At 39.8% G+C, this 17,824-nt stretch overlaps 1 protein-coding gene across 9 annotated transcripts in view; it reads left to right on the top strand.

The window, feature by feature from the left end:
- The window catches only part of sptan1 (spectrin alpha, non-erythrocytic 1), a 110,935-nt gene that overhangs the window by 27,450 nt on the left and 65,661 nt on the right, over positions 1 to 17,824 (top strand). For all 9 annotated transcript variants that reach the window (XM_080212385.1, XM_080212393.1, XM_080212388.1 and 6 more), the window contains 16 exons: positions 971 to 1,104; positions 1,725 to 1,869; positions 2,367 to 2,521; positions 2,994 to 3,129; positions 3,602 to 3,703; positions 5,002 to 5,139; positions 5,523 to 5,633; positions 5,723 to 5,800; positions 7,482 to 7,637; positions 7,887 to 8,091; positions 8,570 to 8,751; positions 12,332 to 12,575; positions 13,346 to 13,468; positions 14,516 to 14,733; positions 15,843 to 15,935; positions 16,199 to 16,333. In XM_080212385.1, the coding sequence (XP_080068511.1) occupies positions 971 to 1,104; positions 1,725 to 1,869; positions 2,367 to 2,521; positions 2,994 to 3,129; positions 3,602 to 3,703; positions 5,002 to 5,139; positions 5,523 to 5,633; positions 5,723 to 5,800; positions 7,482 to 7,637; positions 7,887 to 8,091; positions 8,570 to 8,751; positions 12,332 to 12,575; positions 13,346 to 13,468; positions 14,516 to 14,733; positions 15,843 to 15,935; positions 16,199 to 16,333 (2,355 nt within the window). The remainder of the gene's footprint in view (positions 1 to 970; positions 1,105 to 1,724; positions 1,870 to 2,366; positions 2,522 to 2,993; positions 3,130 to 3,601; positions 3,704 to 5,001; positions 5,140 to 5,522; positions 5,634 to 5,722; positions 5,801 to 7,481; positions 7,638 to 7,886; positions 8,092 to 8,569; positions 8,752 to 12,331; positions 12,576 to 13,345; positions 13,469 to 14,515; positions 14,734 to 15,842; positions 15,936 to 16,198; positions 16,334 to 17,824) is intronic.

Genomic DNA, 17,824 nt, shown 5'->3' with positions numbered 1-17,824 from the left:
AAATGGTAAGAAATTAGAAAGTGTAGATATACAAAGGGACCTGGATGTCCTTGACCATAAGTCACTAAAAGATGATTAGAGGTTTAGATAGGGTGGACAGTGATAGCCTTTTTCCTCGGATGGAGAAAGCTAGCACGAGGGGGCATAGCTTTAAATTAAGGGGTGGTAGTTATAGGACGGATGTCAGGGGTAGGTTCTTTACCCAGAGGGTGGTGAGGGATTGGAATGCTCTGCCTGCTGCAGTTGTAAATGCGCCTAGTTTGGGGACGTTTAAGAGATCCGTGGATAGGTTTATGGATGGAAAGGGTTTGGTTTAGGTTAGAGGGTCATTGCTTTTTAACTGGTCGGCGCAACATCGTGGGCCGAAGGGCCTGTTCTGCGCTGTCATGTTCTATGTTCTATCTAGTTTCCTACCATGGTCCAAAAGACATGATAGTTAGATGCACCGGTCATGCTAAATTCTCCCTCAGTGAACCCAAACAGGCACCAAAGTGTGGTGACTAGGGTATTTTCACAGTAACTTCATTGCAGTGTTAATGTAAGCCTACTTGTAACGCTAATACAAGTAAACTTTAACTTTGTAGAATTTACTGATGCAGTCACCTGGCCATCTAGAGGTACTGCTCGTTCTGCAGAATGGTATGGGTGTTACTATTCTGGACTATATAGCTGTGTCCCTAATTGCACTGTTTCATCATGTAATCATAGACAATAATGTTTCTCCATTTTTATGATTGTGAACATTAATTTAATTAGTAACTTAGCATGAAAATTGAACTGAGAATTAGATTTTTATCTAAAAGGTGTTTCTGACAAAGTTGATATTTCAGCCTTGGTATCTTGCATTTCTCCAGAATTTTACCTCATTATGTTTTATGTGAAATCTAAAGTATTCTTGTGTCTGCATGCTGGCAAGTTGGAAGAAAATCTGTTGTTGCAAGATTGACACACTTTCTTTATCCTTGTATAGGACAATCACCCTGAGCTGACGCTCATCACCCATCGTCAGGATGAGGTGAATGCCGCTTGGCAGCGACTCAAGGGCCTGGTACTGCAGCGGCAAAGCAAGCTTTTTGGAGCAGCAGAGGTGCAACGTTTTAATAGGTGGGTTAGTTGATTACCATGATCGGCCATGAGGAAATGCGACTGGAAAAAAGCTTGACAAGGTGGTCAAGGAAAAGAAATAGATTTCCTAGATTATAAAAGTTGCTAATTCCTTTCTAGGAAACTATACAAATGGCTTTATAAGCTATACTATATTTAACTTTAGTCAGTTAGGTTTTGAGTCATTTATTGTTCTGTCTTGCACAGAACTTAAAGAAATATTGTTTAAAGGTAGAAATTTAATTTAATTTTAATTTAATTATTTAAATTTCCACCTTTTAATGTGAATGTTTTTTTTCTTCTGTCACCAGAGTATTCATTAATTGTTTAAAATTTCATATTGCACACAAACCATGAGGCAATAGTTTTATTTTACAACATGAGTATTTTTGCAACTTGTGTATAAATAATTTGTACTGTATTACCTTCAGTAATATTTTTCTCAGGAAATGTAGCTGAGTATTGAATCGAAATGAAAGGGAAAGCTAGGTGTTTCTACTTGGGAAGAGATGAATAAAGTACTGGGCCAAATTTATAATGTGGCATAAAGGAGAACCTAACATGAATAGTTTGTGACCTGAAAAATGCAATTCTGTATTAATGCATGTTATGCTTGACAGGGATGTGGATGAAACAATTAGTTGGATTAAAGAGAAAGAACAGTTAATGGCATCAGATGACTTTGGACGTGACCTGGCTAGCGTGCAGACACTTCTCCGCAAACATGAAGGCTTGGAGCGAGATCTTGCTGCACTGGAGGATAAGGTAATATTTTTAAACTAGTTTTATATTAGATTTCTACTTTTCAAGCACTTACTTTCTCATTTTCAAAATGCCTTCTTGGTTTCTGCAAAAAGAACTAACACCTCCAGCCTGAAACATGCCAGGGGTAAGTGTCAACATCTTGAGAAAGTATTGTTGCAATGATTTAAAAATTGTGAAGGTATTGGGTACTTATTTTTGCACTTGGAAAGAATTATTTACATAGTCACTGAGGAGCTGTAGTAACTGCAGTCAAACCTTACAGCATTACTAAATGCCATATAGTCCTATTCAGTATTGTCTGTATAAGATTATGTGTGACAGCAACATAATTTTATTAGTATGTGAAAACAGTAATTAGTTTGAAATTTGGTGTAAGTTGTGGCATGTAACCATGACAGTTCATTACAGTTAATTGTTACTTTCCAGTACATGCCATTTGTTGCTTCTCAGACACAGGTTGTTTTTATATCTTAATGTTGTTTTTCCTTGTTATGCAGGTAAAAGCACTGACTTCTGAGGCAGACCGCCTACAACAGTCACATCCACAGAATGCAGCGCAGATTCAGGTGAAACAAGAAGAGCTCATTCAAAACTGGGAACGGATTCGTACCTTGGCAGCGCAGAGGCATACACGCCTTGATGATTCATACAGGTGAGGGTAGAAGTGAAAGAACCAAGAACTTGCATGAAGACTCATCAGAGTTTTCATCTAGTGTACAATACACTAATAGGGCACAGTTTAGAAACTTTTTAATGAGGCAATGATCAATAAAACTTGGTCTTAAATTCTGCATTTTTTTTAAAGTAAAACTCAGCTGCAGAAGTTATATCTTTAGCAAAATTGACTGAAATTTCCACTTGTGGTACTTGTATCAAGGGTTTAAAATCTAGGAACTCGTGAATTGTAAAATTAACGAGTCATTGCTCATGTTGTGTTGCTAACTTTGAGCAGGTTCAGATGAAGGTGCGACAGGGATTAAATTTGTGAAGAAAAATATTAGCATTCTTGGCGGGCTAAATTATCTGATTCTCTGCTACAGTGTCCTTTTGATACTGGGAAGTGTGATTTGGAGTACTGCTCATCAATGATAACATTATTTAGAACAGTATTCCTTTTTTCCCAGATTGCAGCGTTTCCTGGCTGATTTCCGTGACCTTACCAGCTGGGTAACAGAAATGAAAGCCCTCATCAGTGCTGATGAATTGGCGAATGATGTGGCAGGAGCAGAGGCGTTACTTGACAGACACCAGGAACACAAGGTAATTCTGTCCTCTTGATATCAATCCGCTTGTGCAGGCACTCGTGTTGCAAGATTAATAAAGTCAAAGAGAAACTCAGATCTCGTACAATATCTTTGACTGGAAAATGTTAATCCCCTTGGGGAAGAAAACAGAATGGTGCACATCAAGTGTTTGTAACTGAATTTTGTAGGACTCTGACCTGCAAGTTTTTTGGACAGTTTTATCCTCAATTTGGGCAGGCTGCTCATTCAGTACGTCTACTTCACTTTTTTTATTTCTTGCTTATGGAGGCTAACATTCACAAAGCATAGGTGAAGAAATTCTGCAGTGCACAACCACAAAGGTGCGCAATGACGACCTAATCAATATTATAATAGGTTTGCGAAAATGAATAGATGGGGTTTATAAAGACTTCGATTGCATTTAAATGACCTGAGCAGCAAATATTTAAGTCTTGAGATATCTAGATCTCAAATGTGATGTTTTTCAGGGTGAAATTGATGCTCATGAGGACAGTTTCAAGGCTACTGATGAAGCAGGACAGGCCTTGCTCAGCGGTGGGCACTATGCATCTGATGAAGTCCGTGAGAAGGTACAGTGCATCAGTAATGAAACTCAATATTCCTTCCTTGACAAAATTATGATAAGTCTGTACATAAAATAACAACAAACTTTGCAACACTTATCCTTTTTGGATTAGAGAAAGTTTTGGAAAAGACTACCCAAATCTTAGTGAAAATAATTTATTCTGCAGCTGAATGGGAGAGTTTCTCAACTGTTGTGACCACTAGGGGAATTTATTGCCTTTTCGAAATAAGTAAAACCAGCTTTGCCTTACGGATATTTTTTACGGATATTGCCTGCCCTCAGGACTTGCAGTTTCCTTTATCTGTATTTCACTCTGCAGGCACTGCCTCCAGGATATGTACCTTGTACAGTTAAGTGAAGATCAGACATGCCTCCTCCCAGGCCAGTGCTATTTTTGGTTGCCTGAACTGCCACAATGGAAATGTCTTTTCCAGTTCATTCACTACCCTATAAGGAAGAGTCTAACTTCTCTACTGTCATCTTGCTCAGGACATTGTGGTTGTAATCTCAAATGAAGGCTGAAAAATGTTGCCTTAATTTCAAAATGTTCCAAAATGTTTGAGAGTGTTGAAGAAAGGCACTACCAGTAGATAAAAGCTTTAGGGCAAGGTTTTTTGAGGGGAGGATTTCCTGTCTTTCCACCTGAAGTTGGTGGGAAACACATCCTCGCAGCTGTCTTGCTTCAGAGAGTTCCTGATTGGCCACCAGCCCCCAGATTCTAAGTCCCATAACCATGAAACGTAAGTGTGGGGAAGGACTGGCCTGGGCTGGCCATGTCTGTTTGCTGTAACATGGTGCAAAGATTGGAAGGTCACCTGGGCAATTTTATTTATCCTGCCTTCAATCCTGCCAGCAGAGAGACCAAAGAAATTCTGTCCTAGGAGTCATAATTTTGGATTTCCTGATGATCAAACATTTGAAAAGCGGGATTAATGATCTCTTTAAATAAACTGAACTCTGTTGCACAGCTGACTACGTCTGAAATACCGAGTAATTTTCTCATTATTAATTTATATGTATTTTTTAATCAAATGAGCACTGTATCTGACATGAATTTCCTTTATGGACGTAAAGTGAAATTAAATTGAATGTAGGTTATCGACATAACAAAATTGATAATTTTATTAATTCAAAGGATTTGCTTCCCCTACTGCGCACCTTGCCCCACATTTATCTGTGTGCTGAATTAGCTGAACACTGAAAATGTTTGGATTAGAATTGTTTGTACACGATTGCAGTGCTTTTGTGTTCTTTGGAATATTGAAAATGATGGCTGTAAATGTTTGATTTCTTGTTGTTTAGCTTGGAATCCTTGCTGAAGAGAAGGTTTCTCTGCTAGATTTATGGGAACTCCGTAGACATCAATACGAGCAATGCATGGATCTACAGCTATTCTACCGTGACACTGAGCAAGTGGACAACTGGATGAGCAAACAGGAGGTAGATGTGTTTTTGGACAGCAGTGTAGACATCATTCAATAATGTTTCTGGCATGTGATGAAATTTTGAAGAGAGTATTTCATGGAATTCCAAAGTGTATTTATGCATGTATGATTATGGATGAAATCTATCCTCTTCACAAATAGATCTAGCCAAACCCCATTCATCTTTCTTCAAATAAAGGACCACCCATTATCAAAATGTTAGCCATTATGTAGTCTTTAAATGCTGTCTTGAGTAATAAATTCTGAGCTATTAGAATGTAAAACTTTATTACGTGATTCCTTCCGTGGATACTATTCCTGTCAGAAAGCAACAGCAGGTCATTGTCATGGGTTGTTATTATTCCCAGCTGAGAATTTTGCTTGAACTTTGTCCTATAGGCATTCTTGTTGAATGAAGACTTGGGAGATTCACTGGATAGTGTAGAAGCGCTGCTGAAAAAGCATGAAGATTTTGAGAAGTCCCTTGGTGCTCAAGAAGAAAAAATTACGGTATGTTTGCTGAGGCTGCATCAGGTGCTCAAACATGTTATAAACACCTTCTTTTCAATTGACAACCACTCTGTTTTTCTCTCCGTTAGGCTTTGGAAGAATTTGCCACCAAACTGATTCAGAGTGAGCATTATGCAAAAGAAGATGTTGCAGCACGTCGTGATGCGGTAAATTTGAATGATTTGTGTTGTCAACTTTGAAGTGTTTTCGCTGATTTTCCACTTGTTTAACCAAAGATACACGTGACTTGAATAGTGTGTCATAGAGGTTTACAACATGGAAACAGGCCCTTCGCCCCAACTTGTCCACGCCACCCTTTTTTTTAAATCCTAAGCTAGTCCCAATTGCCCGCGTTTGGTCCCGATCCCTCTATGCCTATCTTATCCATGTAACTGTCTAAACACTTTATAGTTTTATTATTTTTATATTACAGTTTCTAATACTGAAATCTAATGTTCAGTGTTGGCACACTGGTTAGCACTGCTGCCTCATGGTGCCAGGAACCAGGTTCAATTCTGGCCTCGGGTGACAATTTGTGTGGAGTTTGAACATTCTCCATCTGTTTGCATGGATTTCTTTAGGTGCACTCATTTTTTTTTCCCCGCGTTGTGCCTGCCGCACAATCTGTTTTAACCCTTATGTGATGGACAAAGAACTGCGAGTAGACATCTTGTTTGTCCAACCAATATTTATTTAAAACACACAATCAATAATCACCCACCCAACCAACAATAAATTATCTTACAGAAATGCTGAAGTTGAAGTCCAGTACAAGTCCTTGACTTAAGTTTGTGTGACTGGCAAGTACCCAAGTAGATATTGGCCTTTATCTCTGCGCTGGTCTTGGCCATCCTCTGCATAGCCTGGTCCTTTGGTCTGGCCTGGCACTCTGTCTCTGGTCTTCCTTCCTTCTCGGGTATGGTGGCTCTCGTGCTGGTCGTTGCTGGCGATGGTTACTTGTGGTAGCTTGTTCATGGAATCAGAAAGAGAGAAAGCGCTTCTTCTGTTGTACAGCATCTTTTATCCCTCAGTTTTTTTTTGTCCTTTTTGGGTGGTCTCCTGATCCTTATCAGCCGATCAGGGCTTGATCACCCCGATCAATGAAGTCCAATTGGGTGCTGCCACACCAATCTTTGGGTGTGTCCCCAACGGCCGTGTCTGTAGGTGCTGGAGCACATAGAAAACACACCTCCCTCCCAATTAAGGGGTTATGGTGCCCCTATGTCTGGTAAACAACTCAGTTTGACCAGAAAGTCTCTTTCGTCCTGGAAATGACCCATATCCTGTGTATTCATTCGTCTGGGTTGCAGCCTGTTTATATTTGTCTTTTAGGTTGCAGCCTGTCGTTTTAGTTCTTGCCCAATTGTCCCAGAGTGCTTTACAAATTGCCATCTTAGATGGCCCATTTGGCCACAACCCTGTAGTACAAAGATGTCTAGGTTAGATGGAATGGCCATGATGAATGTCTGGGTATTCCAGGGATAGGGTGGGAGAGTGGACCTAGGGAGGTGGAATCTGCACAGACTATGGGGTTAAATGACCTCCTGCCTGGTAGGGATTTCATGATTTCTTTCCCCTGGGATAGACTGATTTTATTGGCACAGAAGGAAGCTATTTGCATCATCCTGTTTGTGCCTGCTCTTTAAAAAAAGCTATCCAATTAATTGCACTATCCCTAAAACCCTGTTATTTTTCTCTCCTTTTTGAGTCTCTTTTGAAAGTTTACTATCGCATCTACTTCCACCACCTTCTTCAGGTAGTGAATTCCAGATTAGAACTGTCTTTATATGTAAAACAAAACTTATTCTCCTCTCCCTTTTTTTTATAGTACCAATCTTTGTGTTACAGCTGCTGAGTCGTCGGAATGCTCTTCATGAGCGTGCCATGTATCGGCGAGTAGCACTGGAGAACTCTTTTAGCCTGCAGCAGTTTTTCCGTGACTCCGATGAGCTGAAGAGCTGGATAAATGAGAAGATGAAAACTGCTACTGATGAAGCTCACAAGGTGAGACTGTATCCCATTTTCCTGGGAATTGAACAATTTTATGACTGTTTAGGTCCATTCTTTAATAATAGTGCTTCTGGAATTTGTCTGTCATTTGTCACTGTGGAACATTTTGGCCAATAGTTGCCTCATTGGATATAAACTACCAATTTAAATGGAATTTAAAGTTCATTAAAGAATGCTAATGGACTCGTTTGAAATGTTAACGGTACAGTTGTAACGTTTTTCTAACTTGCTGATCTGGTCCAGGATCCCTCCAACTTGCAAGGAAAGGTTCAAAAACACCAGGCCTTTGAAGCAGAACTTTCAGCCAACCAGAGTCGAATTGATACTCTACAGAAAGCTGGGCAAGAACTGATTGATGCCAATCATTATGCCTCAGATGAAGTGTCTGCTCGTATGAATGAAGTAATCTCTCTGTGGAAAAGACTGCTTGAAGCCACTGAAATGAAAGGTCAGGAAATAACAGATGTTTTGTGTGAATTAAATGGTCCCCTTGTCAAGAACGGCTCTGCCATTAACATTTTCAGTAAAGCATTTTTCTGACAATAAAAGACATAGTGGAGACGGGTTGATGTAAATTCTCTTTTGTTTCTCCTAAGGTGCCAACTCCCACTAAATTCCAACTGGCCACTTTTTATGTGAGGCCAGTTTATTTTAATATTTGTTCATGGGATATGAGCAATGTTTGTTGTTCATCCCTAATTACCTTTGACAAAGGTGGTGGTGAACTGGTTTCTTGAACTGCTGCAGTCCATGTGGTGTTGGTACACCCACAGTGCTGTTATAAAAGGGTTTTCAGGATTTTGACCCAGGGATAGGTGATACACATGAATGCTAATGTGCACTGGTGATGGAGAGAGTGAATGTTTATGGTGGGGACGGAGGTAATATATTTTGATCATTTAATAATGTGAACCTTTTGTTCACAGGTATTAAGTTGCGTGAAGCTAACCAACAGCAACAATTTAACCGTAACGTAGAAGACATTGAGCTCTGGTTGTATGAGGTTGAAGGTCACCTTGCTTCAGATGATTATGGAAAGGATTTGACTAGTGTGCAAAACCTGCAGAAGAAACATGCGCTGCTGGAAGCTGATATTGCAGCACATCAGGTATGGATCATTAGAAATAGGAACAAGAGCAGGCCATTAAGCTCATCAATCCTCCTCTGCTGTTCAGTAAGATCATAGATGAATGATGCAACAGCTAATTAAGAAGGCAAATGGAATTTTGTGTTTCATTGCTAGAGGGATTTTAACAACAGGAAAGTTAGGTTGCAGCTAAGTAGGTGCTAGTAAGGCCACACCTGGAGCACTGTGTACAGTTTTGGTCTCCTTCCTTGAGAGCCTCTGGAGGGGGTGAAGAGGAGATTCACTAGGTTGAGAGGGTTGGCTTCAGGGGAAAGATGGAATAAACTGGGATTGTGCTCAGTGGAATTCAGAAGAATGAGGGGAAATCTTTTAGAACCGTGTAAAATTATGAAGGGAATAGATAGAATAGATGCAACGCAGTTGTTTCCACTGGCGGGTGAAACTAGGACTGGGGGCATGGCCTCAAAATAAGGGGGAGCAGATTTAGGACTGAGTTGAGGAGGAACTTCACCCAAAGGGTTGTGAATATGGAATTCCCTGCCCAGTGAAACAGTTGAGGCTACCTTGTTGAATGTTTTTAATACAATGATAGATATTTGAACAGTGAAGGAATTAAGGGTTATGGTGGGTAAGTGGACCAAGTCCACAGAAAGATCAGCCATGATCTTATTGAATGGTGGAGCAAGTTTGAGGGGCCAGATGGCCTACTCCTCCTAGTACTTATGATTTGATTATGGCTGTAACTCCATTTTTCTGCCTGTTCCCACCATAATCCTTGACTCCCTTGTCAATCAAAGAAATCTGTCTAACTCAGTCTTTAATATATTGAATGACCCAACCTCCATTGCTCTGTGGAAGAGAATACCAGAGGCTAACCAGTTTAAGAGAAAAAACAACCCTTCACAGCTGTATCTTAAATGGGAGACCCCCTTTTTTTTTAAACTGTGACCCGTTGTTCTACATTCCCTATGACAGGAAACAATCTCCAGCATCTACCCTGTCAAACCCCCTCAGAATTGTGTAAGTTCTAATTATTTAATTCAGTATTTCTCCAATTCCACCTCTTGATGCTGTTGATTTTCTTTCAGGGATACAGTTACATGGGCAATGATATATGCTATGGTTCCTTGTACAGGTGGCTGTTGTTATTCAAGGACCTTTTAACAATAGTAAATTCCAGTCCTGTCCTAAGCACCCTTACTTAATTTCACCCAAGTGGTAGCCAAATTTGAATCTTTTTCTTTTAATATCCACACATGTGCATTGACAATAAGAGTAGGAGCTTTGGCTAATTTCCATTCTCTAACCTGAGTGTTGTTCTGCACCCCTACTGCTGTCCTAGCTAAGATCAGTTAACGTAGCACAGACCAGACATCCATCGAGGATCTTCCTATATGATTCACTTATTACTGCGGTAACTGTACAACTATCTGAGGAATTTTCTTTTTAATATATGAAGTTATTTCATAAAATCTGTTTTTTGACATTTTTTAGTGTGTTTTTTATTGTTTACTCAAAAGCCATATATTGTAAATCTTTTTATAAATGGTAAACTTGTTTCTGTAACAATGTCAGTTAAATGAATTTAAATATTTTTTTTCCTGTTTAACTTCTGCAAATCGCTCCAGCAGTTGTCCCAGAATCATTTGTGGTACTTAATGTTAATTTTGAGTTCATGGGAGCTTTTTCAATTGGGATGTGAATCAGTCCTTACATTGTTTTGTACAGGATTTGATTAAGGCTTGCAGCTCATAGGAATTGGTGCCAAAGCAGCTGTGAGGTTGGGAAGTGACTGAATCTGCTTTTGCTGTTTTGGGGAATAGTTTCCTCCTCTGGGTAACATCACACCACACCCACAGTGTCTTAGTTTGAACAGCTTCTTTGCTCCAATATGGAATGTTTTGTGGGAATTATTTTTTATTCTTTTCTGGATTTGGTAGTCCCTCTCTAGCCTAGTATTTATTGCCCATCCCTAATTGCCCTTGAAGATGGTAGTGAGCCATCTTGAACCACTACAGTCCATGTGGCGTATGTACAGCCGCAATGCTGTTAGGAAGGGAGTTCCAGGAATTTAACCTGTAACAAAAGTAGTTCCGAATCTTAACTGATGTGTAGCTTGGAGGGGAACTTACAGCTGGTGTTCCCAGCTGCCTGCTGTCCTTGTCCTTCTGGTTAGTAGAGGTTGCTGGTTTCTAAGGTGCTGTTGAAGGAGCACCAATGAATTGCTGCAGTGCATCTTGTAGATGGTACATGTGGCTGCCACTATGTATCGGTGTTGGAGAGAATGAATGGCATCCCTCTCACAACAATCAAGTGGGCAGCTTTGTCCTGGATGGTGTTAACCTTCTTGAGTGTGGTTGGAGCTGCACTCATCCAGGCAAGTAGAGAGTATTCCATCACCCTGCTAACGTGCTTTTGTAGTTGTTCGGGAGGTGAGTCATTTTGGAATTTGTAGCCATTTGTAGTATTTATATTATGTGGAAATAATGACCTCAGTTTAATAAGGCCTTGCCAATAAAGGTTAGCAAATTTAACCTTGGAGCCAGCTGCTTCTCTGGAAACAAGTAATGTCAAAGTAAATAGTGTAATAGAACGTAGAAAAACTACAGCACAAACAGGCCCTTCGGCCCATGAGTTGTGTTGATCATATCCCTACCTACCATGCTTACCTAATATTCTTTCACTTTGCACTTTGTGGTGGGATGAACGTCAAGTGCTGTGTGTTAACCTATGTGTATCATTCAAACAAGAACAAAAAAGTACAGCACAGCAACAGGCCCTTTGGCCCTCCAAGCCTGCGCTGATCCTGATGCCCTAACTAATTTTTTAAAAATAATTTTGTACCCTTATTCTGTCCGTATCCCTCCATTCCCTCTTCATATACCGATCCAGATATGTCTTAAATGTTGCTAATGTGCCTGCTTTGCCAGCTTCTCTGGCAGCGCATTCCAGACACCCACCATTTTTTTGCATGAAGAAACATCCCCCACACATCTCCCTTGAACACCCTCCTCTCACTTTGAACTTTTGCCCCCTTGTAATTGACACTTCTACTCTGAGAAAAGCCATTGAGTATTCACCTTGACTATGTCTCTCATAATTTTATAGACTTCCATCAGGTCTCCCCTCAGCCTCTGTCTTCCCAGTGAAAACAATCCTAGTTTATTCAACCTCTCCTCCTAGCCAATGCTCTGGCAACATCCTGGTGAACCTTTTCTGCACTGTCTCCAAAGTTTCCATGTCTTGTAGTGTGGCGAACAGAACTGCACACAACTGAATGGATGTCTACTTCTTAGTGCTGTGTTTATAGGACAGGCTAGGTGTTAGTAGCTTGTATTATTTGAGCTATTGTCTGGAACTGTTCTGCAAGAAATTCATCTAAACTCACAAGCCAATATCATAGACTTAAACTATAGAAGGTGTTCCATTTTAGTTGATCTGCCTGTACATCAGTAACCAAGAGAAGCCTCCTTGTTCACCCTGTAGCTCTGTTAATGATCTCAACTTACTGAATTTTTTAAATTGAGACTCTCTAGATATTTAAGCTGACGATTAACTTTAAGAATAAAACCAGTCTGATCATTTTTTTTCCTGCTTGTAGGACCGTATTGATGGAATTAATATCCAAGCCCGGCAGTTCCAGGAAGCTGGACACTTTGATGCTGACAACATCAAGAAGAAGCAGGAAACTCTGGTTGGCCGTTATGAGGCATTGAAAGACCCAATGGTGACTCGTAAACAGAAACTTGCTGACTCCCTCAGGCTTCAACAGCTCTTCCGTGATATTGAAGATGAAGAAACATGGATTCGGGAAAAGGAGCCAATTGCAGCTTCCACCAATAGAGGTTAGACCAACTTCAGATTTTAGTGAGGGTTGTCATTTTATTCCTATTAGCTTTTTTATTACCTGCCTCTCCCCCCACCCCGACAATACGTGTTATCCTTTTTCTTCATCAAGATCTAAGAATAGGAGGAGCCTATTCTGCCATTTAATGAGATCATGGCTGGCTTTAATTCAAAGTCATTTGGGTGCAAGCAGCCAAATAGCGGTCTCCTGCTCCTATTTTCTATGTACATTTCTAACTCCATTCTGCCTTGGCTCCATATCCCTTTAAAGCCTTGCCTAGCAAAAACTCTTCACCCTGGATGTAAAATTATTAATTTAGTATGTGTTGCCTTTTGTGTCATACACTTGCGTTACCCTTTTGTGTGAAGAAGTATTTCCTGAATGAGCTGTCTCTGATTTTAAGCTCAGTTTTTCCTGTCCTTGACTCTCCTCAACAATTCCTTTTAAAATCCTACAAATCACCCATTAACCTTCTATACTCTGTGTGGAGCACAAGCCTAGTTTACATAATTTCTCATGATTTGACTTTTGGCACCTTGGTAATGTTCTGATGAATCTGAACTGCATTACTTACATCAATCCCTTGCGTATTTGAAAGAGCACGCATGGTCAGTGGCCACTTGTGAGAGGTACCCCAAGGTGTCTCGCACTGGTAGAATATTTCCTAGCAAGAAATCAATATCTGGGTTTAGACAAAAATAAGAAATATGCTTGGCATTATCATGCATATTGGTGTGCTATTTTTAACAACTAAATCTTGTGTTCCAGGAAAGGATTTGATTGGTGTACAGAACTTACTTAAAAAACACCAGGCACTGCAGGCAGAGATTTCTGGTCATGAACCACGTATCAAAGCTGTGGCCCAGAAAGGACATGCAATGGTCGAAGCTGGTACGTGTCAATTAACAGTCAAAAATAATTGCTTTTGAGCTCCTGTCATTTTTCCAAGTTCAAAGCTATGATGACTTTCAGCTTCATAAAAAGTAACACTTATTCATATAGCTGAAAGGATTCAGATTTTATCCTGACCTTGGAGTGAGGCAGGAGCAAGAACAACTTGACTAAAACCTTTTTCGCTTCTCATCCCAACCAGTGTTTGGGACAGTCCTGGCTAACATTTAGCAGGTGGCAGCTTGTTGACTTCCTGATCCCCTTGTGCTATTTTCTTAATAATAAACTTTTGCTCAGCCGTACTACCCTTCCTGAAGGAAAGGAAGCAAATAGAAAAATAGCGAAGAGGAGAAACTTGAAGGAAAGTAATGTCTGAGAAATAAAGGCATGGGGAGAGAGTGAAAAACAACAAAACAGCAAAGGAGAATAGTGAAAGAGTCCGGAGTAAGGAAGAATTTTTTTAATGGAAGAAGTATTCTTGGCTGCAGAGGAGGTGAGAAGTTAAATTTTTGGGCCCAGCTGAAGAAAAATTTCATCTCCCTGGGTCTGTTAAAGATGAGGCCAGTTATATAACCATGTTGCTCCAACTGAGATTAACTAACTTCATGGATATTGGAATCATCTCCTTTATCACAGCTTAGTGTAACAAGCATATAGATTTTATGATTGTGTGGAGAATGTGAGAAAGAAAAGGATTTGACTATTAAATTATGATATGAGTCTTTAATGACAGTAGTATCACCTGATGCTATTTGATTTTTTTTTTCAATAATTGGTTCTGTTACTTCAGAGACAATTTACTAAGAGATTAAAAATTATAATGTACAAATCCTGATATCACTACTGTTTTTAACCTCCTATCCCTCATGTAGTCGTACCTGAATTTCTAATCATGGAATTTTTTTGAATAGAAATGTTATTGGGGCCAGTGAGGCAGGGAATTCACATAAACTTGTTAATAAAATTGGCCTCCCAATGAAGAAAAGTTTAGTAATCTGCTTTACTTGTTGAAATTTCCTTACAACCATTTATTTTGTTCTTTCTCAGGTCACTTTGCCAGTGAGGATGTGAAAGGCAAGCTGAATGACCTGAATCAGAAATGGGATTCCTTGAAAGCAAAGGCTGCACAGAGACGCCAGGATTTGGAGGATTCGCTGCAGGCTCAGCAGTACTTTGCTGATGCTAATGAGGCAGAGTCCTGGATGAGGGAGAAGGAACCTGTAGTTGGCAGTGTTGACTATGGGAAAGATGAAGACTCAGCTGAGGCAAGACCTTTTCTATATTTCTTGAAAATAAATCCTTATGAAATGAGATATAGCAAAAGGATCTTTATCAAAAGAGGTTCCACATTTTAAAGCTATAGATATTGAACATTATCTCAGCCTATGACTCTTGCTTCCCCTGTGGCCAATGAGTTGCCTCAGGGGCTGGCATTAGGGCTCACAGGCAATGAACAAAAGTCTGGTGATCCTATTTATAGGGCCGTATATTCTGACAATACTTGGATGAAGGTTATAATAGATCTGCTATTAATTGTTTAAAAATTCTTAATTATTTGCTTGTAAAATCTTGCCTCCAAATGCCGAAATGGCAGCTGGTTTACTTTTGTGACTTATTTGTTATGAAGCAGGATAGAGATGGAGAGTGTTTTGCAGCTGAAGGAGTTCAAAGTATCACTTTTTTAAATATAATAAAAGAACTTTTATCAATTGAAATTATCAATCTTCTCTTCCATCTTTTTCCTCCTCCTCTGGAGATATTGGGGCAATTTTAGTATTATAATACTGAAGTAGCTGGAAATAAAAATCAGGAGAGAGATTTTCCCATCAAAATTACTCCATTAAATCTCAATGGTGGGATGGTTCCATAGATGGCAATAACCTAGATTCTTCACCCAGACTACATTTCCTACATTATGACAGTGACTCAGCATTTCATTGACTGCAAAGCCTTTTTGGATATCCTGAGATCAGGAAAGATACTACATAAATGCAACTTTTTAAGAGTTAAAATATTCATGCGTGTCCCTTTTTACTACAGCCAATTTGGAAATCATCACAGAACTCCAAACCAGTCTTCATTAAGTGAAGATCATAGATGGTAATTAGTAGTCAGAAACTTGACCATTTTCTTCAGTTCTCTTCATAATCCAACTGACCAGTTACAGGGCACCTACCATCACCCCAGAAAAGAGAAACTACTAACGTGATTAGGAATTAGTGCTGAAATTTGGTATGGTCTAGTGAATTGTCTAAGTTATCAGGAATCTCTCTTTCTCCATCCCTAATCTATTTCTGCAATAGTCCATTGAATGTTAGCAGATGGCACAAGCAGTTATTTTGAACATTATTGTGTTAATTTTTTAAAAATCTAGGCCCTACTGAAGAAACATGAAGCTCTGATGTCTGATCTAATTGCATACGGAAGCAGCATTCAAGCACTGAAGGAACAAGCTCAAGCTTGCCGTGTAAGGAATTACAAGTAATTTTTGTCATTTTGCCGTCATTTAAGTCCAAAATTTTTGAAAAAGTACATTTTAAAGCATTCTTACAGATCTGTCATTTTTGACGTGTAATTATTGTAGGGTATCAAAAAGCTATTCACAAACTTATCTGATGTAGTTCAACCAACGGGTAGAATTCATTCTGTGCTATATATAATTTGTGAGTCTCATTCAATATTTGCCAGATTAGTTAATTAGTAAATTTCTACTTGCTTCCTTCTCTTCAGCAACAAGTGGCTCCCACAGATGATGAAACTGGAAAAGAACTGGTTTTGGCATTGTATGATTACCAGGAGAAGAGCCCTCGTGAAGTGACCATGAAAAAAGGGGATATTCTTACCTTGCTAAACAGCACTAACAAGGTAAGAAGAAATTGCCAGGACTTGCAGAAATAATAGCTGTTAACAGTTAGGGTGGTGTTGTTCCACTCAAAGCAATTTGCTTAAATATTTTCCACATTGTTGTTTAATGTTTGTTTTGAATATTCCAGTGTTTATGCTCATCTTCAAATGGTGTATCATTACCCATTTAGCCGCAGTACATTTTGGAATGTCTTTATCATGGATTCACATAATGCTTATGTTTTGGGTGTTTATATTTCAGTGCTTTAGATGTTGGCGACCAACATTGTAGTTTGCCTGTTGCAATGGCAATTTATGCTCATCATATTTGTGATAGTCGCAGAATTAAAAACGCACCCAGTGATATTCTCCTCCTGAATTATGGAATTAATCAACATGGGTTTATTTTACCCATAGATGTTTAAGCATGTGTGTGGCCTTGCCGTAGATGACGACATGGTTCACATTCAGCTGGACACTATGAAGAGCACAGGTAGAGCATAGAAAAGACCTGCTCTTATTAGAATCAGTTCACTTAAGGTCTGTGTACTTCACTTTATGTATTTTTTAAATACATTTATGGATGTAAATGCTAATCATGAAGTGGAGATGCTGGCGTTGGACTGGGGTAAACACAGTAAGAAGTCTCACAACACCAGGTTAAAGTCTAACAGGTTTATTCGGTAACAAATGCCACTAGCTTTCAAGCCGCTGCTGCTTTGTCAGGTGAGTGGGGAGTTCTGATCACAAACAGTGCATGTAAAGGCACACACTCAATTTACAGAATACCGATTTAGAATGTGAGTCTTTACAGCTAGTCAAGTCTTAAAGGTGGAGGTAGCATTAAACATAGGTTAAAGAGATGTGTATTGCCTCCAGACAGGACACTAAGTGAGATGTTGCAAGTCATGGGGATTACAAATAGTATAACATGAATCCAAGATCCCACTTGAGGCCATCCTCGTATGCGGAACTTGGCTATCAGTCTCTGCTCAGCTACTCTGCGCTGTCGTGTGCTGTGAAGGCTACCTTAGAGAACATTTACCCGAAGATCAGAGGCCGAATGCCTATGACCACTGAAGTGTTCCCCAACAGGAAGAGAACAGTCTTGCCTGGTGATTGTCGAGCAGTGTTCACTCATCCGTTGTCATAGCGTCTGCATGGTCTCTCCAATGTACCATGCTTCAGGACATCCTTTCCTGCAGAGTATCAGGTAGACAACGTTGGCCGAATTGCAAGAGTATGTAGTGTGTACCTGGTGGATGGTGTTCTCACGTGAGATGGCATCCGTGTTGATGATCCGGCATGTCTTGCAGAGGTCTCTGCTGTGGTAGGGTTATGTGGTATTGTGGTCATTGTTCTTCTGAAGGCTGGGTAGTTTGCTGCAGACAGTGGTCTGTTTGAGGTCATGGGGGTGTGGGAGTGGCTTTGGCGAGATATTTGTCTTCATCAATGACACGTTGAAGACTCCGGAAAAAATGTTGTAGCTTCTCCGCTCTGGGGAAGTACTGG

The sequence above is a fragment of the Carcharhinus amblyrhynchos genome, chromosome 25 (assembly GCF_965287045.1).
Source record: "Carcharhinus amblyrhynchos chromosome 25, sCarAmb.v2.hapA, whole genome shotgun sequence".
NCBI lineage: Eukaryota > Metazoa > Chordata > Chondrichthyes > Carcharhiniformes > Carcharhinidae > Carcharhinus > Carcharhinus amblyrhynchos.
This window is presented reverse-complemented; position numbering and strand designations above follow the sequence as displayed.